General features: G+C 42.0%; 1 protein-coding gene across 3 annotated transcripts in view; it reads right to left on the minus strand.

The window, feature by feature from the left end:
* Positions 1–25,949, minus strand: part of USP28 (ubiquitin specific peptidase 28) — a 156,003-nt gene that overhangs the window by 60,695 nt on the left and 69,359 nt on the right. For all 3 annotated transcript variants that reach the window (XM_068240790.1, XM_068240791.1, XM_068240792.1), the window contains exons 13-19: positions 25,343–25,438; positions 22,328–22,504; positions 20,977–21,176; positions 18,105–18,175; positions 9,498–9,726; positions 8,967–9,152; positions 5,348–5,484 (exon numbers count right to left, since the gene is read on the minus strand). In XM_068240790.1, the coding sequence (XP_068096891.1) occupies positions 5,348–5,484; positions 8,967–9,152; positions 9,498–9,726; positions 18,105–18,175; positions 20,977–21,176; positions 22,328–22,504; positions 25,343–25,438 (1,096 nt within the window). The remainder of the gene's footprint in view (positions 1–5,347; positions 5,485–8,966; positions 9,153–9,497; positions 9,727–18,104; positions 18,176–20,976; positions 21,177–22,327; positions 22,505–25,342; positions 25,439–25,949) is intronic.

Consider the following 25,949-nt stretch of genomic DNA (forward strand, 5'->3'; position numbering starts at 1 on the left):
GACTCCACAGCCCTGATGCTCTCAACTTCTGGGTCAAATCCTGACCATTCTTTCATAATCACTTCTGTGAGTTATTCAGAATTAGTTGGTTTTTGTTTGTCCACCCACCTCTTGAGGAATGACCACAAGTTCTCAATGGGATTCAGATCTGGGGAGTTTCCAGACCATGGACCCAAAATGTCAACGTTCTGGTCCCCGAGCCACTTAGTTATCACTTTTGCCTTATGACACGGTGCTCCATCGTGCTGGAAAATGCATTGTTCTTCACCAAACTGTTGCTGGATTGTTGGAAGAAGTTGCTGTTGGAGGGTGTTTTGGTACTATGCTTTATTCATGGCTGTGTTTGGCAAAATTGTGAGTGAGCCCATTCCCTTGGATGAGAAGCAACCCCACACATGAATGGTCTCAGGATGCTTTACTATTAGCATGACACAGGACTGATGGTAGCGCTCACCTTTTCTTCTCCTGACAAGCCTTTTTCCAGATGCCCCAAACAATCGGAAAGGGGCTTCATCTGAGAATTTGACTTTGCCCCAGTCCTCAGCAGTCTATTCACCATACTTTCTGCAGAAGATCAATCTGCCCCTGAAGTTTTTTTTGGGAGAGGGGTGGCTTCTTTGCTCCCCTTCTTGACACCAGGCCATCTTCCAAAAGTCGCCTCACTGTGTGTGCAGATGCGCTCACACCTGCCTGCTTCCATTCCGGAGCAACCTCTGCACTGGTTTCACTCAGATCCCGCAGCTGAATCCTCTTTAGGAGACTATCCTGGTGCTTGCTTGACTTTCTTGGACTCCCTGAAGCCTTCTTAAGAATTGAATCTCTTTCCTTAAAGTTCTTGATGATCCTATAAATTGTTGTTCTAGGTGCAATCTTAGTAGCCACAATATCCTTGCCTGTGAAGCCATTTTTATGCAACACAATGATGGCTGCATGCGTTTCTTTGCTGGTCACCTTGGTTAACAATGGAAGATCAAGGATTTCAAGCATCACCCTCATAACATGTCAAGTCTGCTATTCTAATCCAATCAGCCTGACATAATGATCTCCAGCCTTGTGCTCGTCACCATTCTCACCTGAGTAAACAAGACGATTACTGAAATGACCTCAGCAGGTCATTTAATGTCAGCAATGAAATGCATTGGAAACGTTTTTTTGGGGGGGATTCAGTTAATTTTCATGGCAAGGAAGGACTATGCAATTCATCTAAACCACTCTTCATAACATTCTGGAGTATATGCAAATTGCTATTATAAAAAATTAAGCACTAACTTTTCTAATTTCCAATATTTTTGACAGTCTCAAAACTTTTGGCCAGGACTGTACACAATAAGGGATAACACACCGACAAAAAAAAAAAAAAAAAAAAAAAAGTTTCTCACTCCTGGTTAGCGGTTGTTTGAAGCCATTTACTGCCAGACAACTGTGCTTACCCTTTTTAAACCATAACCACTACACAAACTACCCAGATGACCTTGTTAAGTTTACACACCCCGGTGATTTGTCCGTCTTGGCAACAATGTACACAGTTTGACACAAAAAACGTTTTTTTAAAAATGTTTTTATTGAAAAAGGAAACCACCATCACCTGTGATCTGTTTGCATGTAATTAGTGGGTTTGTAAAGAAAAAAAAAAGTTCAGAGTTTCTGGACTCCTGACAGATCGTTCCATCTCCCATCCAGCGCTGCACTGATGTGTGGATTCTAATGCTACGTACACACATGCGACAACGATCGTTCGTTGAGAACGACGAACGAACTTTTAATTGATGAAAGAACGACCTAAGTAAAGATAGTTTAAAAGGTGTGTAACGATCTGATCGTTAGAACGAACGTTACATCACGTAAAGCAACTATTGCGCCTGCGCATAAAAATGAGAAGTTTCACAGAGAAATAGTGAAATGCGCATGTCAAGCCTAGTACGAACGACCGTTTCCAACGATGTACTACTTTTGCAAACGATCGTCGTTGGTTAAAATCCGCCGAGACAGAACTTTCTTTTGTAGCGATTTGGCTCGTTCGTCGTTTGCCTTAATAGTCGGTGGTTCGTTTTTTGTAACGATCGTCGTTGGTAAAGATCGGGGAACGATCGTTACAAACGACTATAGTCGCATGTGTGTACGCACCTTGAGTCATGGGGAAAACAAAATAAAAGTCAAAGGATCTGCAGTAAAAGGTAGTTGAGCTCTATAAAACAGGGAAGGGAAATAATAAGATATCCAAGGCATTGAGAATGCCAATCAGCAGTGTTCAAACTCATCAAAAAGTGGGAAATTATGTGTTCTGTTGAAACCAAACCACAGTCAGGTAGACCAACTAAAATTTCACCCACAATTGCCAGAAAAATTGTTTGAGATGCAAGGAAAAACCCACAAATAACTTCAGGTGAAATACAGGACTATGAAAAAATGTGGTGTGGCAGTACCAAGATGCACAATAAGGGGCTACTTAACAGGCAGCATGGTCGAGTTACCAGAAGAAAAAAAATTACTACGCAAATGCCACAATGAATCCCGCTTACAATATGCCAAACAGCAGAGTCAAGCCTCAAAGCTTCTGGCACAAAGTCATTTGGACCAATGAAGAAAAAATTCCCGGCAGGACTCGACCCTTTAAAGTGCATATCAGTATTTATTGCATTATAATGGCAGCCGTACAACAGCAATGCAACAGCATGACGTTTCGGGCAAGAGCCCTTTATCAAATGAGCATTTGATAAAGGGCTCTTGCCCGAAACGTCATGCTGTTGCATTGCTGTTGTACGGCTGCCATTATAATGCAATAAATACTGATATGCACTTTAAAGGGTCGAGTCCTGCCGGGAATTTTTTCTTCATTGGATCAGACAGCTGAGGCGTGATGGACCTCTAACCTGGAGAGGACTCCCCATATATATAAAAAAACATATACCAGTTAATCCAGAGGCGGGCAGATATAATACAGATTACAAAGTCATTTGGAGTAATGAAACTAAAACTGAACTTTTTGGCCAAAACCATACAACATTTTGAGCTGAGTCAAGAAGGCCAATGATGAAAGGTACAACATTCTTACTGTGAAACATGGTGGTGCATTGCTGATGTTTTGGAGATGTGTGAAATACAAAGGCACAGGAAACTTAGTCACAATTGAGGACAATATGAATGCAGTAAGGCCAAGTTGACCTGTCATTGGCTACAGCAACATAAAGTGAATGTTCTGTAACCATTCCTGCCGCCTGGATGCGATTGTCACGTCCAGGCGGCAGCTGCGCACTCCCGCGCACGATTGGGTGCGCACCCGCATGCTCCCTAAAAAAAGAAATGCACCTTTATTTCCAAATAAAATATTGGCGCCATACATTGTGATAGGGACAAAATTTAAATGGTGTAATAACCGAGACAAATGGGCAAATACATAGGTTTTCATTATGGTAGCATGTATTTTACAGCTATAATGGCCGAAAACTGAGAAATAATGAATTTTTTCAATTTTTTTAATATTCCTGTGAAAATCCATTTAGAAAAATTATTCTTAGCAAAATGTACCACCGAAAGAAAGCCTAATTGGTGGCAGAAAAAACAAGATCTAGATCAATTCATTGTGATAAGTAGCGATAACGTTTTTTGGCGAATGAATTGGAGGTGAAAATTGCTGTTGCATAAGGTGAAAAATCCCCATGGGCTGAAATGGTTAATGGCCATCTCAGTCTCCAGATCTCATCATCAAGCCACTCTGGGGAAACCTAAAAAGTGCAGTATATGCAAGACTGCCCAAGAATTTACAGGAACTGAAGGCTTTTTTGCAAGGGAAAATGGACAGCTTTACCATCTTAGAAGATAAAGAGCCTCATGTACAACTACAACAAAAGACTTCAAGCCGTCATTGATCTTGAAATTACCCAAGGCAAAAATAAACTAATGAAACAAAATTGTATTTATCTTCCTTCTCCTAAAAATGACAAAGGAAACCTGAAGCAAGTAAATTTTTTAAAACACACACACACATGACGTAGCTGCAAATGAATATGACATACTTACCTCGCCATCAGTTCCTCTCAGAAGCTCACCATTTTCTTCATACAGTGATCCCTTATATACCAGTTGCTGTCAGCTATATATCAGCAGCTGTCAGTTACAACTGAATGTGTAAGGTAATGTCCATGTTTCCCTATGGCTCAAGTAGGTAAAATTACAGTTTAACAGTGTGCTGACCAGGAAGCTGTTATGGGGTAATGGCCATTTTTAAAATGGAGGACTGAGAAGTCCATTGATCACAGTGGACAAATGGGGCACAGGAGAGGAGAAAGATTGTGTAGTAGACTACACAGGAGGTAAGTATGACCCGTGTATGGTTATGTTGACTTTATTTTCAGTTCAGGTTCTCCAAGATATTACAGTTTTATTTTTTAAATTTTAACGGTTTTGTTTTTGCACAATGACACATTCATTTAAGTATGCCAGAGCTAAAATCCATGAACAAGTGACCTTTTTTATCTCTTGCCTGCTCTCAGAAGCCATTTTATGCTAGGAAAGTGTTTTATAGTTGGAACTTCTTATCAGTGAGGGTCACACAGTAGTCTCTTCCTGTCTGAGTCAGGATTGAGTCAGCCACTTACGTACCGGATATTTAACTCTTTCAGGCAGAGAAGAAAAAAAGGAACACAGCATAGTTATTTGTGTGCTAGGCACTGTACATACACAGGTCTATCTCATAATAATAATAAATCCAAATATTTGCATAGTGCTTTTCTCCTGTCGGACTCAAAGCGCTCAAGAGCTGCAGCCACTGGGACACGCTCAAGAGGCCACCCTGCAGTGTTGGTGAGTCTTGCCTTAAACTCCTTACTCAATACGTACTGACCCTAGCCAGGATTCAAAACTTGGTCTCCCATGTCAAAGGCAGAGCCCTTAGCCTGTACACTATCCAGCCACGTCACCTAGGGTATCCTTTAAAGAAGGCAGTGCATGGTATTTAGAACTGGGGTATGTAAACTTTGCTCAAGGTCATTTGGGTAGTTTATGCTTTTTAATCCTAATCACTACACAAACAGTTGTTTGACAATAAATGGCTTCAGTAAACCACTTTTGAGTGAAAGACAAAAAAGTTCTATTCTATAAAAAAAAGTGGTTAATAAATCAAATTCTCCCAAGTAAACTTATGAACATAACTGCATGAAAACTGAAAATGCTGTAGTTTCACACTCATAAAAAAAAATAATAATAATAGAATATGATCAAAATCTCAAGTTTTGCTTCAGTTTCCATAACCTAACAAACTATTTGAGGCACCATCCTTGCTAACAAAATTCCAGTTGACAGAATCGTAAACAAGATGAATCTAGCATGAGCACATAATAAAACACGTTACCTTTATCAGAGCAGCCTCTACACCGTTTTTTTCATACGCCTCAGCTGTATTCGTTATTGCCAGAGCAGTCTGATCTTTAGCAATCATAGCATGCTCAGATGACAAAGATCTGGTTGAATCCCCACATGAAAAGACACCTACAAAATGGCAACACAATACAAAGACATTGAATGAATTATCTTTAAGCAATTATTTTTAAGCAATAACAAAGATCAATAACTGTTTCAAATATATCCAGAGACCAAAAATTCTAATGTATTGCATTACGGATTTTGCATCTTTCACAAGCTGTTCCTGGAAGCAGATGCAATATGAAGGTTGGAGAGCCCATTCCTAGCAGAGTCATCGCTTGCACAAGAAAGGTGGGAGCCACCTGCTATTTCTGCTGCTGGCAAAGTCATTACCTAACTGGGGATCAGTATTGCAGAGCAATCTTTACCTCCCTTTATTAAGTCTTCAATTACACTGAGATATGGCAGTCAAGTAAATTCAGGTGAATGGAGTGTAAAAGTATTTTCTTACCCTTGACAGCCGTCCTGTGCCCTCGCCCCAGCTCCACTTCCAGTAAGTTGCCCGGGGTCCTCTCCGGTGAAGATGCTGACCTGCTGCGCCACTGGTGATCACGTTCACATGGTCTGGAGCGTTCCACGCAGGTGCAAAAGTGTTGCGTCTGCGCAGAACGCTCTAGACCATGTGAGCTCAAATCACCAGTGGCGCTCGCGCAGGCGCAGTAAATGCCAACCTGGCAAGGTCAGCATCTTCACCGGAGGGGACCACGGGCCCCCGGCTGGAAGCAGAGCTGCGGCGAGAGCACACAACAAGCTGCCATGGGCTGGAGGAAGCCCCAGGTAAGTTGATTTTTTTTTTATTACTTCTCGGACATTCCCTTTAAACATTTGTGGTTGTAATCCTTTTTGCTATCAGAATGGGGGTATAATAACTACACAGTCATTTTGTAGCATTGATGGTAATTTGAGTATTGGAAATTTAGTTGCATCAGGGGTGCCTTTTCCCAATGCAGGAACTGTGGAGGTGCAGACAAGTTATTGTGCAGTACCATGGACTTTTCAGCCACTGCATATAGAAAAATAATGGACATCAGTAATGTAAAATGATGTTCATAACATGAAAAAGAAAAATGATGTGAATAACAAAAAGTGATTTGAATAACATGCATTATCTCTCCGCAACAGCATCTGGCAAGGGGGTTGAATATGAAAAGGCAGAAAGTATACAGATAGGTGATGTGTGTCAAGCAGGATTGAAATAAGCAAGCATAATGATTTCAGCAACTTTGACAAAGGTCAAATGGTGAGCATTTTTTGAAGCAAGCAAGTCTTTAGGGTTTATTTAGTACATAAAAAAGGGCTCAAAAAAGGACTACCAGTGACAAGATAAGGGGCATCCAAGGTGAATCAGGATGAGCACTTAGCAACTGTCATTCAGTAAATGGTTTTGAAAACAAAGAAAACTGAGAACCCCCATGAGGAGATGGACTAGTCAAAAATCTGTCTGTTTTGGCAGATTTGAACTGCTTACTTTTCGCTATAGTGATTCTTTAATACAGAAAATAAGTTCTCAGGCAGAATTAATAGCTCATCCCTTTCAACACCTTTGCTGTAATTCAGCGTTCATACATTTCATAATCATCTCAAGTAAAGATCCTTATCAACAGCTCTTGGGTATCTCTCCCCCCCCCCCCTCCCCCATTATAGCTTTTCATACCCTTTACAGTCATCAGTATATCATAGTACTTTTACTCTTAAAGGGGAACTTCAGCCTAAACAAACATACTGTCATCAAGTTACATTAGTTATGTTGATTAGAATAGATAGGTAATATAATCTCTTACCCACCCTGTTTTAAAAGAACAGGCAAATGTTTGTGATTCATGGGGGCTGCCACCTTTGTCATGGGGGCAGCCATCTTTTTGGTTGAAAGGAGGTGACAAGGAGCAGGAGACAGTTCCAACTGTCCTGTGTGCGGATTACCCCTCCCAGCTGCACAAGCTAGGCTTCAAATGTCAAATTCAAAAAAAAAAAAAAAAATTTGCACCAAAAACAGCAGAAAGAACATCAGAAATCCCATCATGCTTTGCACAGCATCAGGGGAAAAAAGCCCAGGCAGTTTTCTTTTGTGCAGCTAAAAATGAGGCTTGTATAAGAGAAAAAGTTCTGATGCTGTGAAACTGTTAAACACCAAGCCTTTTCAGTGCTGCTGAGTCGATTTTTAGTCCGGAGGTTCACTTTAAGCTACATACATATTCATAATTGCCTATTGGCCCTTTGCTGATATTTTCTGAATGCATATACCCGATCCCACTTTTGGACTAATCCCCAGTTAAAGTCCTTTATGACTTATGTAATGGGATTTTCTCTATATTGCTTTATCCAGTATAATCTGTTAATGGTGATGTGGTTTGTTTCATTTGTTCTATATCTGAATGTTTTACAACATTTTCCAAGCCATCTGGCCAGGGATGGTATAGCTTCTCCTGTACTCTTTGTTTAAAATAACTTCAAAACAAAAATTTAAATAAACAAAAAAAAAAAACCTAAAAACAGGCTAGGATACCTTTTCCAGCATTACAGCAAAAAACAACAACAAAAAACAAAACAAAACATGCAGCTGAAGGTGTGGAAGATGAAAATAGTGTTCAATACATTTGTTTCTTTAGCTGCAGAGTTTCCTGCCCATCTAATACAAATTCAGTTTTAAAAGAGAGGGCAATAGTATGTCAGTCACACATTTAGCTAACAGAAAGACACTAGCTTCTAAAAAGGAAGCCAGCTATTGCAAAGGTCTTGCATCTGTATATATAGATATCCTCCTCCTGGATCTTCCGTAAGGGCTCCCGGTATTTTCAGCCAATCGGCGCATGCACAGTGCAGCTGCGCGCGCTCCCCATCTTGCACCCACGGCCAGTAGAGTGCTGCCCCTGCGCAGTACTGCACAGGCACAAAGAGCCCTGGCGACGGGGAGCACGGCGGGTTGGGCATGTGTGGCCACGCATGCACAGTAAGCCTTAACTGGCTGAAGATACCGGGAGGCCTTATGGAAAATCCAGGAGGATAAGGATGGTGCCAAGGGACGGATTGGATCAGGCCAGAGGGGGCTAGAGGAAGCCCCAGATATGTATGATTTTTTTTTTCCATGTCAACTCCGGTTCCCTTTAAAAACAGAGGTTTCAGGGATGCTCAATTTGGTGCAAGGCCAAGTAGTGTAACTTTACTTATTGTACAGTGCAGCACCAATATATTGGTGCTATATAAATCCAATAAATAATAATCATAATAGTTCACTTCAGGCTTAGGCATAGGTTGATGTCAGAGAACCCCCAATGAGAAACAGAGATTGGCTAAGTTTTCATCCAAGAACACCACCTTTCAGCTCATATCACTGGCTAAACACTAGCTTGCAGGTTAGGTGTTCCAATTCAAAAAAGCAGCTCAACAGTCAGCGAATAGCGTTTATATAAGTTTTTCCAAATGCAGACCATACATTTCTCTGTTTACAGCTTCTTCGTTAATATAGTTTATTTACTTCAATGTAAGTGTATATTTACTGTTTTTACCATAAACTGTTTTATGTCCTATTTTATAAATAAGGTGCTGCTTACTATTGCAGGGTGAGGGACTCCGCTCACTTGATGTTACAACAGGGTCCATCTGGGGCATTTTGCATGAGTGATCTTCTTCCCATTCCTCCACTTCGAGGTCAAACGCTTGGTTTTCCTTTCTGACGTACTGCATTAAATGCAGTGGGAGGGCAGCAATTCTATCTTCCAGCTGTCCAGCTTCATTATCTATGCAACAAGAGGAAAGTTGACCTTTATCTGCACCTTCTTGTTGGTGTGACAGCAAAGTGGTTACTAGGATTCATATGGACTGGGTACATTTCTATTGCCTTCTACAGAAGTTTAGATAAACTTTCCTTGTAAGTCAGGGATGTCTCCAGTCCTCAGAGGCGAGGTTCTCACACATTCTGGGCACAGCTCAAATTAATTGATGAGGCCGAATAAGGAAAGGCGTGTTTCATCAAGTAGAATGCATTTCTCTATTTCTGTGTCCATCCTAAACACTGACATGGATATATGGCCCTCGAAGACTGGAGTTGGACATCCCTGTTGTAAGAGAAAATAATTTCTTACCGGTTATTAAGTGTGGCAGTTTATCATTTATGTACATAAGACAATAAGCACTGGCATTTTTCATCCCTCCATAAGAGTCTCTTTCCAGGTCTTCCCAGGTGACCTCAGTAACAGAGATATCATTGTACTTCAGCCAGCATTTTCTGGTGTGGTTGTATATGTAAGCCCAGTAGTGGCCCACATTAGCCTGGCCTTCATGAACTAGCACCGCATGGAGTCTGTAAGGAACCTGGCAAAGAATCGCCACAAAGAAAAAAAGTTAGACTTGGCAATTATAGTACATTGTGACTGATACATTTAAAGTGGTTTGAAACTCAAAATTAAACTTTTGCTCTAAAACATGAAACCTTTAGCAAAATTGTCACATAAAAAAACTACTATAAAAATAATAATAATAATAATAATAATAAAAAAAAAAAAAAAAAAAAAAAAGGATTGGTCTAATGTCACTTATAGGGATTTTGAAGGTTTGGAGGGCACATTATCAGATTGTTTGCACAACAATTACAAGACAAAAGTAAAGAAAGTTTTTTGTCTCTTCCCTGGATTCAGCAGAAGCTTTTCTGTATGGTTTACAAAGCTCCACACTCAACACAATCTGGTAATTTTGTCCTGCAAGGGCAATCTTTTTAGTTTCTAAATGAAGTAGATGTTTAACCACTTGAGGACCGCAGTGTTAAACCCCCCTACCGACCAGGCTCCTTGTTGGGGCACTGGGCTGTGCAGGCTTTTCAGCCTCCTGCACAGCCCAGTTATGGAGCCCAGCAATCGGCTCTCATTGCCACCATCGCCCTCCCTCTCCTTCCTCCCTCCCCTCCGCCTGAAGAATTGAACAGGACGGTGATCCGTCCTGTTCTCCGCCTCTCATAGGTCTCAGCCAATCAGAGGCCGGGGATCGCCGATCTCGTACAGCGCTGCTGGAGACCGCAGCGCTGTACGCATACAAACAAAGGGGATTTCTTTCCCCTTTCGTTTACAAAGCAGCCTGCTAGCCGTGATCGGCGGCTAGCAGGCTAATCATGGAACTCAGTTCCGTGAAGGGGCAGGGATTGATTGTGCATGCGCACAGCCATTCCCTGGGAAACTGCAACCCCAGGACTTGACGCCAATTGGAGTTAGGCGGTCCTGGGGCTGCTGCCGCGGCCACGCCCAGTGGCGTGAGGCGTACTTAAAGTAGTTAAAAAAGAAAGCATGTGGAAATACCCTGAATTTTTAATACAAATATATAGAAATTATATCTAATATACAGTGATGTGAAAAACTATTTGCCCCTTCCTGATTTCTTATTCTTTTGCATGTTTGTCACACTTGAATGTTTCTGCTCATCAAAAACCGTTAACTATTAGTCAAAGATAACATAATTGAACACAAAATGCAGTTTTAAATGATGGTTTTTATTATTTAGTGAGAAAAAAAAACTCCAAATCTACATGGCCCTGTGTGAAAAAGTGATTGCCCCCTTGTTAACAAAAATAACTTAACTGTGGTTTATCACACCTAAGTTCAATTTCTGTAGTTACCCCCAGGCCTGATTACTAACACCTATTTCAATCAAGAAATCACTTAAATAGGAGCTATCTGACACAGAGAAGTAGACCAAAAGCACCTCAAAAGCTAGACATCATGCCAAGATCCAAAGAAATTCAGGAACAAATGAGAACAAAAGTAATTGAGATCTATCAATCTGGTAAAGGTTATAAAGCCATTTCTAAAGCTTTGGGACTCCAGCGAACCACAGTGAGAGCCATTATCCACAAATGGCAAAAACACGGAACAGTGATGAACCTTCCCAGGAGTGGCCGGCCAACCAAAATTACCCCAAGAGCGCAGAGAAAACTCATCCGAGAGGCCACAAAAGACCCCAGGACAACATCTAAAGAACTCCAGGCCTCACTTTCCTCAATTAAGGTCAGTATTCAACGACTCCACCATAAGAAAGAGACTGGGCAAAAACGGCCTGCATGGCAGATATCCAAGGCGCAAACCACTTTTAAGCAAAAAGAACATTAAAGCTCGTCTCAATTTTGCTAAAAAACAACTCAATGATTGCCAAGACTTTTGGGAAAATACCTTGTGGACCGACGAGACAAAAGTTGAACTTTTTGGAAGGTGTGTATCCCGTTACATCTGGCGTAGAAGTAAAACAGCATTTCAGCAAAAGAACATCATACCAACAGTAAAATATGGTGGTGGTAGTGGTGGTGGTAGTGTGATGGTCTGGGGTTGTTTTAGTGCTTCAGGACCTGGAAGGCTTGCTGTGATAGATGGAACCATGAATTCTACTGTCTACCAAAAAATCATGAAGGAGAATGTCCGGCCATCTGTTCGTCGACTCAAGCTGAAGCGATCTTGGGTGCTGCAGCAGGACAATGACCCAAAACACACCAGCAAATCCACCTCTGAATGGCTGAAGAAAAACAAAATGAAGACTTTGGAGTGGCCTAGTCAAAGTCCTGACCTGAAGCCTATTGAGATGTTGTGACATGACCTTAAAAAGGCGGTTCATGCTAGAAAACCCTCAAATAAAGCTGAATTACAACAATTCTGCAAAGATGAGTGGGCCAAAATTCCTCCAGAGCGCTGTAAAAGACTCGTTGCAAGTTCTCGCAAACGCTTGATTGCAGTTATTGCTGCCAAGGGTGGCCCAACCAGTTATTAGGTTCAGGGGGCAATTTCTTTTTCACACAGGGCCATGTAGGTTTTGAGTTTTTTTCTCACTAAATAATAAAAACCATCATTTAAAACTGCATTTTGTGTTCAATATGTTAGCTTTGACTAATAGTTAATGGTTTTTGATGAGCAGAAACATTTAAGTGTGACAAACATGCAAAAGAATAAGAAATCAGGAAGGGGGCAAATAGTTTTTCACATCACTGTATATCTTAGTTTCTAAATGAAGTAGATGCTTAACCACTTGAGGACCGCAGTGTTAAAGGGTTCTCCCATAGGATGGATTTGTACTTTGCCAGTAGTTCTATGCAAGTAATAGGCTTGCATAGAATGTTATTTTAGGACTAGCTTTCACTGCTAGCCATAGCAGCGCTTCCCCTGCTGTTAAACCTTCATAGCAAGCACTACATTGTTTTACCCTTCAGTGACTGGCTAACTTTTTAATATATAGGCAGAAGCAGCCACTGAGCCCAGCGATTTCTACCTTATGTCCCCTAATACTTAGCCGGCCAAGTCTTTCCAGTATAATTCTCCCACCCATGCAGCTATGCATTGAGACATTTTCCTACCACCACTACATACTTTATATATTCCATATATTTCACATGCATTGAGGGATGATTCAGAGACCTTAACTATATATGTATTCTTGTATTTCCAAAACAGTTTTAATCAACTATATATGAAAGCGAAGTAAAGTTTTTTTTAAAGAATATATATTTATCTTAGAATTTATTTGTGTATAGGCTTATGGCACATAGCGATTAGACTTTATTTACATATTTATTATCTTTTTAAAGAGACACTGAAGCGAAAAAAAAATGATGATATTATGATTTGTATGTGTACTACAGCTAAGAAAAAAACCATTAAGATCAGATACATCAGTCTAATTGTTTCCAGTGCAGGAAGAGTTGAGAAACTCCAGTTGTTATCTCTATGCAAAAAAGCTATTAAGCAGGCCATACACTGGCTCGATTCACGGCCGTTTCGACAGCAGATCCGATCCTGGGATCGGATCTGCTGCCAATCGCTTGCGCTAAACGCACCCGCCGATCCGATTCCCTCCCGAAATCGGATCGGACCGTCGATCGCGCCGTGCGGGAAATTACCCTCGATCGCCCGGCGGTAGGAGCGCGTCGCTTGCGGCGTACGATTCGGGCCCGATCCGAGCATGTATACATTACCTGAAGCTGGCTCCGGGGTCCTCTTCTCCTCGCTGCACCGCATTTCCGCATGTCCCAGTGTACGCTTATACTTCCTGTGTCACTCCGGTGACCAGGAAGTTGAAATAGAGGGCGCTCTATTTGAACTTCCTGGTCACGGAGTAACACAGGAAGCGCCGGGATGGAGCAAGAACAGCGGTGCGGTGCAGTGCGGAGAAGACGCCCGGGAGCCAGCCTCAGGTAATGTATACGGGGGGGGGGGGGGGGGGGGACAGGCGGCAGGAGCAGCTGAACAGATTGTGATCGGTTTCAGGCTGAAATCGATTCACAATCTGTTTGCAGTAAAGGCAGCCATACGATCCCTATCTGATCAGATTCGATCAGATAGGGATCTGTCAGCTGGTCGATCTAATGGCACATCGACCAGTGTATGGCCACCTTTAAGCTCTCAGACCAACTTGGTCGTGGAGAGGGCTGTTATCTGACTTTTATTATCTCAACTGTAATTAAACTGTTTACTTTTCCTCTAGCAGAGGAGAGTTTATTACTTCACAGACTGCTCTGAAAGACTCATTTTGAATGCTGAGTGTTGTGTAATCTGGACATATTATAGAGTGATGCAATGTTAGAAAAAACACTATATACCTGAAAAGAAAAATATGAGAATATTTTCTTTGCTGCGAATCTTCTAGTAATTATTCATAGTACACAACCAATTCATCATATATTTTTTTTCGCTTCAGTGTCTCTTTAAAAAAGAAAGAAAGCATGTGGAAATACCCTGAATTTTTAATACATATATGTATAAATTATATCTAATATTTGATACTTAATATTTAATCCAAGACCTACTACCCAGAATCCATCCAAATAAGCAATTAAGAATCATTATTTGAAATGTACCGTATATACCGGCGTATAAGACTACTTTTTAACCCTTAAAAATCTTCTGCAAAGTGGGGGGTTGTCTTATACGCCGAGTATCAGTCTGGAGCTAGAGTCAGTAGTTGGAGTGCCGGGTACCGGGTGTCAGGCTGTGGTGAAATTACCTAATCGTGCAGTCTTCCTATGAATAGAAGAGTAGATTGCGTGTTTAAAGAAAAGACTTGCTGTAAGTTTCTTGCGAGCAGCCGCTCGCGCGGATATCAGTTCGGCTTCCGGGATCATCTGACGTTTGCGCTCCACAATACAGCCCAGAAATCTCATCAGTAGAGCGCACACGTCACCAGTCAGGTGACCCCGGAAGCCGCACTGATACCCGCGCGAGCAAGAAACTATTACAGCAGGTCTTTTCTTTAAACACAGAGCGCAATCTACTTTTCTATTCACAGGAAGACTGCACAATTCGGTAATTTCACCACAGCCTGACACCCGGCTGACACTGGGGTAGTCTCATACGGCGAGTATACTCCAACCTCTATATTTTAACTGGAAAGTTGGGGGGTCGTCTTATACGCCCAGTCGCCTTATAGGCCGGTATATACGGTATATATAACAGACTGTGATCCAAAATAGAATAACGCAATAAATGTAATAAATGATTACATGGTTGTAGTATTCTTCAGTGTTCTCCCCAGGGCTCTTTAAGTGGGCGGGCCGCCCGGCTGCTTTGAGGTCCCGCCCACCTACCTTGCTAAGGCTGATGATGTCACGCAGGCAGAGCGTTCTATTGCCTGCTATAAATAAGTGCTCAGCTCTCGCTATACACTGCAGGAGCGTGCCTGTGTGACCTGCTTGAGCAGTGATTGGCTGGGTGGATTGTAAGGGGCAGGGCTGGTTAACTGTCTGTCACCGATTGGCTGGGTGGGTTGTGAGGGGCAGGGCTGGATAACTGTCTGTCGCCGCTATACCAGAAAGCCTCTTCTATGCCTCGCTTTGCTGGCTGCTTGTGTCTGTTAGCTTGCAAGCAGCTCAGCTAGCAGAGGCAGCCGCCAGGTAAATACAAACAGCGCAGGGAAACTAGTCCTGTCACTTGAGGCTGGGAGAGCATGAAGCTGCAGACACTCTTTCCCCCCTCCCCCCCAGCGATCGTATCCACACAGCGTCGCTCTCTCCTGTGTGCCCTGGCTGCATGAATCTTCAGCTCCAGATCCAGTGCACGGCAATGAGTTCTGACGCCCCGCCCCCTCTGTTTCCCGGCTGCTTCTCTATCACTACAATACGAGCTCTGAAGCATGCAGTGCTGGTGAAGTTCAGAACTCTGCACATGAACTGATTGATAATCACCCTTCCTCTGGTGTGAGCAGACCTCTGCTAATGCACTTCTTATCTGATAGTGCAGAGTCTGCGGAGAGTACACGGAGCTTTCAAGGGTCTGGTAAACAAATAAACAATAAGCAATGTAGATTAGCAGACTTGCTGGGGATGGAGGCTGCTGCTGAATGCTGTCTCATCTGCCTGATTGCTTGGTTGCCCATAAGATGTAAGTGCCCATACATTACTTGATTGAAGCAACTGGCAGATTTAATATAAGTGATTTTATCTGCCAGAGGTCAGTTGTGAAAAGTTTGCCTAGGGCAGTAAAAATTACAAATCCAGCTCTGGCTGTACTAGTTGGGCAAAGTCTGTGAAAAGTTGCTGCTGCAAAAATAGAAAAAATGGAACATAGATCCAGTGTTGAGGGTATGTGCAGGTTGCTTGAAAGGACAGTGTGTGGCGGTGATTCTTGCAGAGTTCACATGTATGTAATTTCATATGGATGTTATTTGCTGTTGGGGTCCAGCAGTATTGCAGATAATTTACTATACTGACCCCTGTTTACTATCTGCAATACCGCTGGACCCCAGCAGCAAATAACCATATGAAAAACAAAAATCACCCCCTTTATGAAATGCAACAAACACCCCTGTATGAAACGTGAAATTACTCCCCCTTCCCCCCCCCATATTAAATGCAATAATCACCCCGTACGAAATGCAACTATAACACCCATGTTCAGTGTTCTCTCCAGGCTCTTTTAAACAGGTGCATCACCTAACTAAGTTTGGTGAGCAACCGGCTGTCATCAGCTCGCCTCATCCTCTTCTTATGCTGTAGGTAGAGTTGCACCTGCCCCGCATTCCCCCTCGCACCCCACCCGGCTACTTTTTCATGCCGCACGGCTGGAAAAAAATCCTGGGGAGAACACTGTTCTTTATATTATATTACTATGCATATTGTGTTAAAGAGTCGTCTTTTGTTTCCAAATGAAGGCACCGATATTGGCCTGAGGAAGCGGGCTCAGACCCGTGTAACACGTTGCCTGTGCTTTCACTAATAAAATCTTTTGTTGTTACAAAGATTTTGTCAGCATTGAGGTAAGCTACCTCATTACCTTTTCGATTTTAAACTGTTTTTAAACACTTTTATTATATACCAGGGCACCCCTTTTACCCAAATAGTGCTTTCAATAGTTAGAATTACCTTAAACCATCAACTGATAAATGGAAACAAAGGGAAAAGACAATGGAATGTTCATTAAAATTGTATGTGTTTTGGTGGGTTTGATAAATACTTGAAACATTTACATATCATTTGATATTCTCTGTTAGAGAAACTGTAGATGCACCTTAAAAATGTCAAGAAGTTCTACACAATATATAAACACAATTCAAATACGTAATTCCACTGTATAAGCTTGTGAGTAAACAACTAGGTACAAATGAACAAAAAAATAAAAAAAATAAAAAGTAAAGTGGAAATGTTCAAAAGGCAAAAGGTGTCCTACCTAATAATTTCCCTGGGTTTCTGCATGCGTCAGCTGAGTGTGCATGCGCAGAACCATGCACATGGTGGCCGCAGGCACGCGAGTGTCACCAGTGCTGGCTTAGAGGCACTGCTCTCTAGCGCCCGTTATTTAACAGGATAAATTACAAGCTCTGATCTAATCTTTACTCAACTGCCTAGAGTTATCTGTTTGCAATACACTTAAACACAAAAAGCCTGACAGGTCCCTCGATTTCCTCTTGTTGTGCTCTGTTGGTCAGTTGAGCCCATCCAAAAGATTGCCAACTCACACTAGTTGTGCGGTCCTGACCACACACACACTCCTCGCTACCAGGATCGCAAGTGAGAAGGTGTGTGGGCTGCACATGTTTAGTAGCCCATGGCAGGCAATCTTCCAGAGGGTCACAGTTGATCAGCTGTTTCCTGTATGATCTTCATAGATGCCGCATCTTACTAAAATCATATCAGACTTACGAATCGCCCCTGATGATGCAATAGCGAAACCGGTCGGGCTAACTGATGGCAGAGGTGAGGCCGGCACTCCACTGGATTACTATACGTGAATACTTCCTGAGAGTCCCTGTCACAAAGGCCCTGATGTGAGTATTGGATTTGATCTTATGTGCAATAAATGTGATTGATTTTAACGGAGAACACTTAGATCTGTTTTGGTTATTTCATGCTGTGAACTGATGTGCTGCATGGATGAGAGAGCCCGATTTATGGAGATCTGAGGATAAACAGGAAGGAGAGCAGACCGTTACAGTGATCTATTAAGCGCATAGACCTTATAATCTGGGTCTGACTGGAAATTGGTAAGCCTGCACTTTGAAGGATGTTTGGTGGTGGAAATACCATGAGGCGCTGAAGTTATATGAAGAGTGCAAGAGCGGAGTGCAATGGGAAGAAATCGAGGGAAATCTAAAGTTTTGCAGGTCCTGAGAAAACACCAGGTAAGAAAATTTGAACTTTTTCTCCTGTGACAGGTTTACTTTAATTATGCCCTAACTGAGGGACTCTACAAAATACAACAAAAAAAACAAAAGTACAGGATACTGGTAGTTACCTGTCTTAAGGATGAATCGTCGTAGATTTTGTCAATTCTTTCTCTTATATTTGAAACAGAAGCTTTCAGATCTGGAAAAAAAAAAAAAAAAAAAAAATTATGATAAAATGAGAATTCAGCATCATTTCATCTATAAAATGCCCTGGATGTGCTTTACAAGTATTGGTCGGTACGAGAGATCTAAAGGCTCCTCCAACCAGTACCAAAAACTGATAATGCTCAAATTATCTACTATTCAGCTCTCCGTGCGGCATCCATGTCTGCTCGCCAAGTTCCTTCATGGCATCGGCGTGTCAGAAGATGGGAGATCATAGCGGTAGTTATGACTACCAATGCCTCAGTACTTCCTTGTACTTCCTTCTGCCACGTCACATGTCACGTGGTGGGAACTAGTAAACAAGGAAGTACTGAGGCATCTGTAGTCGTAACTACCGCTACGATCTCCAGTCTTCTGACACACCGATGCCGTGCAGGAACTTGGCGAGCAGACATGGATGCCGCACGGAGAGCTGGCCAGAGACAGTTCATTGTAGAGGCACAGAGAGCGGGCATCCAGCAGACATTGAGGCGGATGTAGCGGCGGCATAGAGGCGGATGATTGACGCAGCATGGAGATGAATGATTGGCTATGGCATTGAGGGCAGGCACGTGGGCAGATGATTGGCGGCATGGAGCCAAAGCCAGGTTATTGCGGCGGCGTGGAGAGCGACCATAGAGTCGGACATTATCTGCAATTAGCCCTGGGTCGTGCCTTTTCTGCCCCCTCCCCCCCCCGTCACAATACATGGAGGAACAGCTGCTGCAGCCCCTGCTGAAATTGCCACTGCACCCCCGCCGTGTCGATATCACAGCTTCCATCAAAGGACAGAAATGCACGGATGGACAGCTGGATAGGTGAGATCACAAGTGTTTAGTTATTGTAGCTGGTGGGGAAGGAGGCGTTCGTTTAATGTAGTGTAGCGTTACAGGTGGGGCAGGGGTTAGTTAGTGAAGTAACTGGGGGGGGGGGGGGGGAATCGGGGATTAGTGTAATGTAGTGTGTTGTAAGGTTACTAGTGGGTCATCAGAATTTAGTGTAGGGCACTTAGTCTACTGGTGGGGGCAGCATGAGTTCGGGTAGCTGGGCCCTGAAGCTTAGTTATTGTAGTTGGTGAGGACAGCTTGGGGGGAAAAAGGTCTACAAGATGCCCCTGCACCATGGACACACACAGGTTTAGATTTTTCCTTATTTTAAGCCTCTAAATATGGGTGTGTCTTATAGTCCGAAAACATACATACTGTACATACATACATACATACATACATACACATATATACAAATATATACAAATATATATATATGTATATATATATATATATATATATATATATATATATATATATATATATATATATACACACATACTTTTTTTTTTTTTTAATGTTTAATTTGGCCTTGGCAGAAATGTTGTCGGGTGATTCAGTGAATGCCCTGCACGCATTATCTAGAGTTAGATAATGCATGTCGATATATGCTGGCAGAAAATGCCCTGGCACGCATTATCGTTATACTGCTTAATGCAGCTATGCGGAGAGCCATTTTATAATTTACCTGTTCCGGGCTGCTGGATCGGCTTCTACTCTTCATCCACCCATGGCGCTGCCCTCCCAGCATCCTCTTCTGAGTTCCGATTACATATGACGTGATCATAACCCAGGGGATGGTGTCAGCATTGCAGCGCTACCCAGTGGTGAATGGAAGAGACCATCATCCCTCTTCCACCACCAGGTGGCGCTGCAACGCTGACACCATCCCCTGGGGTTATCACGTCATATCATGTGATGTGATCGAAACTCAGAAGAGGATGTAGGCATTGCAGCGTCAGTGGAGGAGAGAAGCCGATCCAGTTACAGGTAAATCGGACAGCTCCCTGTACTGCTCTGTATACCCTGCTAAACACTGGGGAAGGCACACTTCCCCAGAAGCAGAAGAGGGGAAAGAAAAAAATGTAAAAAAAAAAAAAAAAAAAAAAAAAAAAAAAAAAAAAAAAAAGGTACCCTGTAGCGCACATATAGTTTTTCTATATTTGACTGCTAAAGAGTTAAAACCAATGACAAAGTTCTATTGAGAAAAAGACCTAAACCGTAGGCGGTCTCATCCTTCCAAGATATTCATGAATCATTTTTTACTCATGTATTGGCCACCAGCTGCACTCCAAGAAAAAAAAATTATAAATATATATATATATCACTATAGATAGATCGCATAAGTCAACAGATTGTAGTTCCTGACTGACTGGCACCAGACTACAAAGACTTTCTATAATCTTGAAAAGTTCTGGTTATTGGCTTTCTACTTGCGAGGACCACAGCTGCCACCTTATTAAATACTGCCCAATTCCTCAAGATTTTTGCTCCAAATTTCATGCCATGAGGATGCTGAGGGTGGACCATTAATGAAGGTCTGATCTCTGAGGCAGCAACAGTGAAGGTTTTAATTCTGCAAGCAACAATCTGAATGATTTCAAATTGGGATGGATTGAGGTGTAAGTTATTAAAAATGCTCATAAATACCTTACATTTTCAGTAGACAGCGGTGCACATGTTACTTCTGCTGAGTCCTACAGATTTAATAATCTTGGTTCCTCCATGCTGCGCTGCAATGTGGGAAGAGAGGCATGGTCGAACTATTGCTCACAACCCTCCCAAACAGATGGTGGTATAGCTCAGTTGAGAGGGGTGGCATGGCCAGTGGGGGAGGGGTGAAGTCTGAATTGTGGGAAGCTCTCAAAGTTGAAAACGAGAGCAACTGGAAACTAAGTTTCAATGACAGTCACGTGACCGCTGTTTACAAAAAAAGTTGTGGTATTGAGCATATCATATCCCACCTGACCTTCAATGTCTTGCTCCACTTCAGTTTTCCACCTCTGTAGGCAGGATGCCACAGATTGGAGTTCCTCCTTGGTAACAGAATGGGGAGCTGGGTTTTCAATAGGCCCTATGTAATGCTCATCAGAATACTGTGCGGTTGAATGTTCACCTTCCGGAGAATCTTCACTGTCCATCTGATCTCCATACCCATTAGTGAGAACACTATAAATTACAAAAAACAAAAACTAGTAGATTTGTGCTATTTTCAATGGCCACAGTCTGCAGAATTAAGAAGAAAATCACAGTACAACACTAAAAACAACTCAAAACGGTTAGTTTCAGAAACCAACAGCTGCATTAACCTGCTAATGACTCCTTTACCTGCAAGGTTTGGCTTTGTTTCCTCATTTCACCCACACAGCCTCCCTGCTGGTCCCATAAAAAGGACATTGAACTCAAACCTAAAAATACAACTAAGCATTTAATGGTTTCCTAGGCAAATTATTTTTAATGCAGGGTTCTGACTTTCAAAATAAAGCCATTTTATTTTTTTTTTTAATAAAAGCAGAACTCCTGGAAACACAGAATCGTGGTCCAATTTGACCGAAGTCAGAGAACTCCATTCACTGCTGCACTCTAGTGTGAATGAGGTCTTACAAAGCGTATAGATGTGAACGTACATTACAATCAATGGAAAAATCTGTACCTAGCAAAGCGCACAGTGCAACGTGCTTTGTAGAGTACAGCAAAATCCTTAGTGTTAACGAGGCCGCACAGGTGCCCATTTGTCCTTTAACCAGTCTAGGCAATAATCTGTTACGGTTTTGCCAGATAAAGTAGGAAAATTAGTGATTGGGCATATTACTATGATCCATCCACCCACTGCCCCCTCTATTACCACCTTGGTATGAAATGTGGCCTATGCACATCTTTCCCCCTCCCCAACAGCAAGCTCACTGAAGTTCTCATTTGCACAGCAGTCAGCACATGTAAACCAGACTGTGCTACGTGTAAGCAGAATACAAAACCTTAAGAGAGAATGCGCGGCTAGAACTGATCTGTGCACATTCCTCAGGCCTACCAATGTCAAATGAATGAGTTACCTTGTGTGACATTGTTCTGCCATACAAGTGTGCAGCATGTTTAAGAAGAAAAGCAGCAACACTTATTAACACTTCAGCTTTAATCTTGGCCTATTAAAGAACACAGTAAAATAAAAACATAAAACAAACTAGAATCCAAATGAAGATAAGGTTTTGTAATCTGCTGCAAATCGCATCAAGGAAATGGCTTTTGGCTGTGCAGCTCTTCATTTACAAGGTTAGCTAGAACATCTATTTTATAGGTTTGCATTTTACAATAAATGAAATTACCCATTTTCTGGTGGTTTAGTGTCGGAGGAAGCGGAGTCATCTGTTGACGGCTCTGAGGTCTGCGCTGTATCCCCAGCATGGCTTCTTGCTGCAGACTTCGTCTGAGCAAACTCCAACACATAGCCAAGCATATCAGGGAGAGGGCAAGGGCTGGGGCCAGAGCCGTATTTCAGGTATCTGTTCAATAAAGCCTTATGGTAAATATTACATTAGAAACACCACAACAATTCTTATGTATGTAGCTTAATGGCAAAGAGGTAGAAACAGATTATAGCACGACAAGCATGTTAAGTCGAAAACAGAATGTTTCATGGTAGGTGATCTTATATGCGGAAAACACAATAAGATAAAAGATTTCTTCTTCTTCTTTCTCTTAAAGCAAACCTGAAGTGTAGCTTAGATTCCAAACTGCAGCTATGACAGTCTGATGCAATCTTTAAATAAGGCCATTAAAGTGAAGATAAAAATAGGACTCATTTCCATGTTACTAAAGTTTTACTTACCGCAATTCCTGCTGTATAAGACCTTTTTTTCTCACCCCACAGATAGGGAGAAAGTCCCTGCATCTTATATGGCGAATGTAGGAAACCCCAAATTATGAACGTCCGCTGATACTAACCGCCCCCCGGATTCTCTGCATAAGCTCCCAGTGTCCCCGGCTCCCCCTGTGTGGTCCCCTCTTCCCCCCCCTCCCCCTCCAGTGTAATTACCAGTGTAGAGGCATGTTTTACCTAATCCGGCAGCTCTCTTTCTCTCGTGGCTCCCCCTAGTGACTGCTTCTGCTGATTAAGCAATCAACAGAAGCAGTCAGAAGAGCAGTGCAGGTGAGAAGAGAGGACCCGCCGCGAAACTCAAACATCCATGGCCGGATTTGAGGCAAGGCCCCCAAAGGCCATGGCCTAGAGCACCAAGAAGCAAGGGGCAGGCAGCAGGCCGACACACCCAGGCAGTTAAACTACCAAACCTGTAAACCGCGCGGTAAAGTGTACGAATCCGGCTCTGCAAACATCCTGGCGTCCCATATGTATATTGTGATCTATGGTGCTGCCAAGAAGTGGCAATACCGATTGCAGCAAACCTTACTGTTTTGTGATCATTAGCCTATGACAAGGCCATTGCAGATGATACTGACCATTATTCTCCAAATAGGCCCTTTAGGGAGCAGTAGTCACTGCCAGTATCTTAACGGGATAATGGAAGTCTCAAGGGTCTGTTTAGGAAGTGATAGTAACTGCCAGTATCTTCACAAACAGATTCTTGAGACTACCATTATTATACTGGCAGTAACCATCACTCCCTAAACAGACCCTTGAGACTACCATTATCCTGTAAACATCTCTTTGTGAAGGATACTGACAGGTATGATGATCCTCTGAACAGGCCCTCTGGAAGGAGAATGGCCAGTATGGTTCTCAGAAGCAAGCCCTTTGGGAAAATATACTTTCCAACATTTCAGCAGAGATAGTACTGCCAGAAAGTTCTGGCCTTAGCGTGCAAAACCAATGAATTGTACTTTTTTTTTTTTTCTACTGGCCACAAGACAGCACAAAGGAAGAACCCAACAGCAAGGAAGGAAGATATCCAATGATCAAGGGAAAAGGTGAAGACAGATACCCAGGTACAAAGATAGGATTCCCATTCTGCTTGCTTATCACATGGACAGGAGACCTTTATATCTGTCTGATTCAGTTATAATGCCAACAAGAAAGATCTGTGCATCTATGTTTCAAGGTACTTTAATGACAGCATACAATAGTAAAAGCTGAGCACACTTCAAACAATATTTACATTTTATTCCACTTAGTCCATAAAAATCTCACATTGTCCAATTCACTGGTGATCTTTGTCTTGACAAAGCAAAATATACGTCAACCATTTACCTCCTCAAGGTGTCCATGGTCCTGTTATACCCTATTGTGCCTATGCATTGAAGACTTTTTAAAAATCAAATGAAGAGAGAGGAATATAGAGACTCACACACACCTGAAACAAGTCTGCAGCAAATGCAGTCACACATCTGCATGCTTGTTTAAGGTCTATGACTAAAGATATTTAAGGAAGAAAGTCAGCAGGATAGCCAGGCAATTTGCATAATTTAAAAGGAAATTAATTTGGCTTCTTCGGATTTGAAAGCGGTATATATATATATATATATATATATATATATATATATATATATATATATATATATATATATATATATATATATATATATATATATATATATATATATATATATATATATATATATATATATATATATATATATATATATATATATACATATACATATACATATATATATATATACACATATATACATACATACATACATACATACATACATACATACATACATACATTTCTCCCATTTAGCTGACCCCTGGGCTTTTGGCATGGTTCCCACTAGAACGCTGATAAAAACTAGCATTTTTGCCTGGTTAGAGTAGGACTCACCAGATCGGGGACACTTTGGCGCAGTTGGTGACCTTAAACGCGTTAAAGCGTAATCAAGAGCCCCTGTCACTGTTTTCCTGTTGTGTGCTGCAGCACCCTCTGTATTCATATACATATACCTTTGGACCCCAAAAATCATACCGCTAGATAAATCTCCGGTATCTCTGCACATTACTCACCCGCCATGGATCCAGCTCGGGATTACCACTGCTAAGGGTGTTAAGGAACCGGATGCAGTTAGATTTTTATGGGCTAAAAATGATAAATCTGAATTCTTGCCATTTCCAAGTGTGCCACGCTTCAGTAGTTATATTGATGGAGTCACAATAGTTTTCAAATGCATCGCCTCCCCCCCCCCAATCCTTCCTGTGTAAAATAAGTTCTCTCCACTCCTTATCCTCAAAGAGATCAAATCAAATCAGCAGCTCTGTTTTACTGTAAAATCTAGTAGTTACATAGTTTTTAAAACGGCCACCGGACAGTAAAACAAAAATACAGCATAATTATCAATGAGACATTTTTACCATACTTCTGTATATGAGCACTAAATCTGCTTACCTTTCCAGTTTCTCCTGGAGGTAGTCAATGCATTGGTTGAGTTTTTTCACATCCTCCCTTTTTTTCCTAATAAAATCTTTGTTTCGGAACAAGTACCTGTAATGGAAATACTCCGTTTTAGTCAAACAATGCAGTTTTGTTCCAAGTAATAATAATAATAATAATAATAATAATAATCTGAACATTTGTATAGCGCTTTTCTCCTGTCGGACTCAAAGCGCTCAAGAGCTGCAGCCACTGGGACGCGCTCAGGAAGCCACCCTGCAGTGTTAAGGAGTCTTGCCTTGAACTCCTTACTGAATAGGTACTTGACCTAGCCAGGATTCGAACCCTGGTCTCCCATGTCAAAGGCAGAGCCCTTAACCAGTACACTATCCAGCCACTACCAGTGATTTGCTAAGATATAAAGTCATAGGATTAGCATTACAAACTGGGAAGTAGTAAACCCTTAAAGGGAACCTTAACTATAAAAAAAAATAAAATATAAAGGTTTCATTTACCTGGGGCATCTACCACCCCCTGCAGGCGTCCTGTGCCTTCACAGTCACTCACGGCTCCTCCGAACCTCCTCCAGCCTCCGAACCCCCGCCAGCTTGATTTGTTTTTG

The sequence above is a fragment of the Hyperolius riggenbachi genome, chromosome 6, assembly GCF_040937935.1.
Source record: "Hyperolius riggenbachi isolate aHypRig1 chromosome 6, aHypRig1.pri, whole genome shotgun sequence".
Lineage (NCBI taxonomy): Eukaryota > Metazoa > Chordata > Amphibia > Anura > Hyperoliidae > Hyperolius > Hyperolius riggenbachi.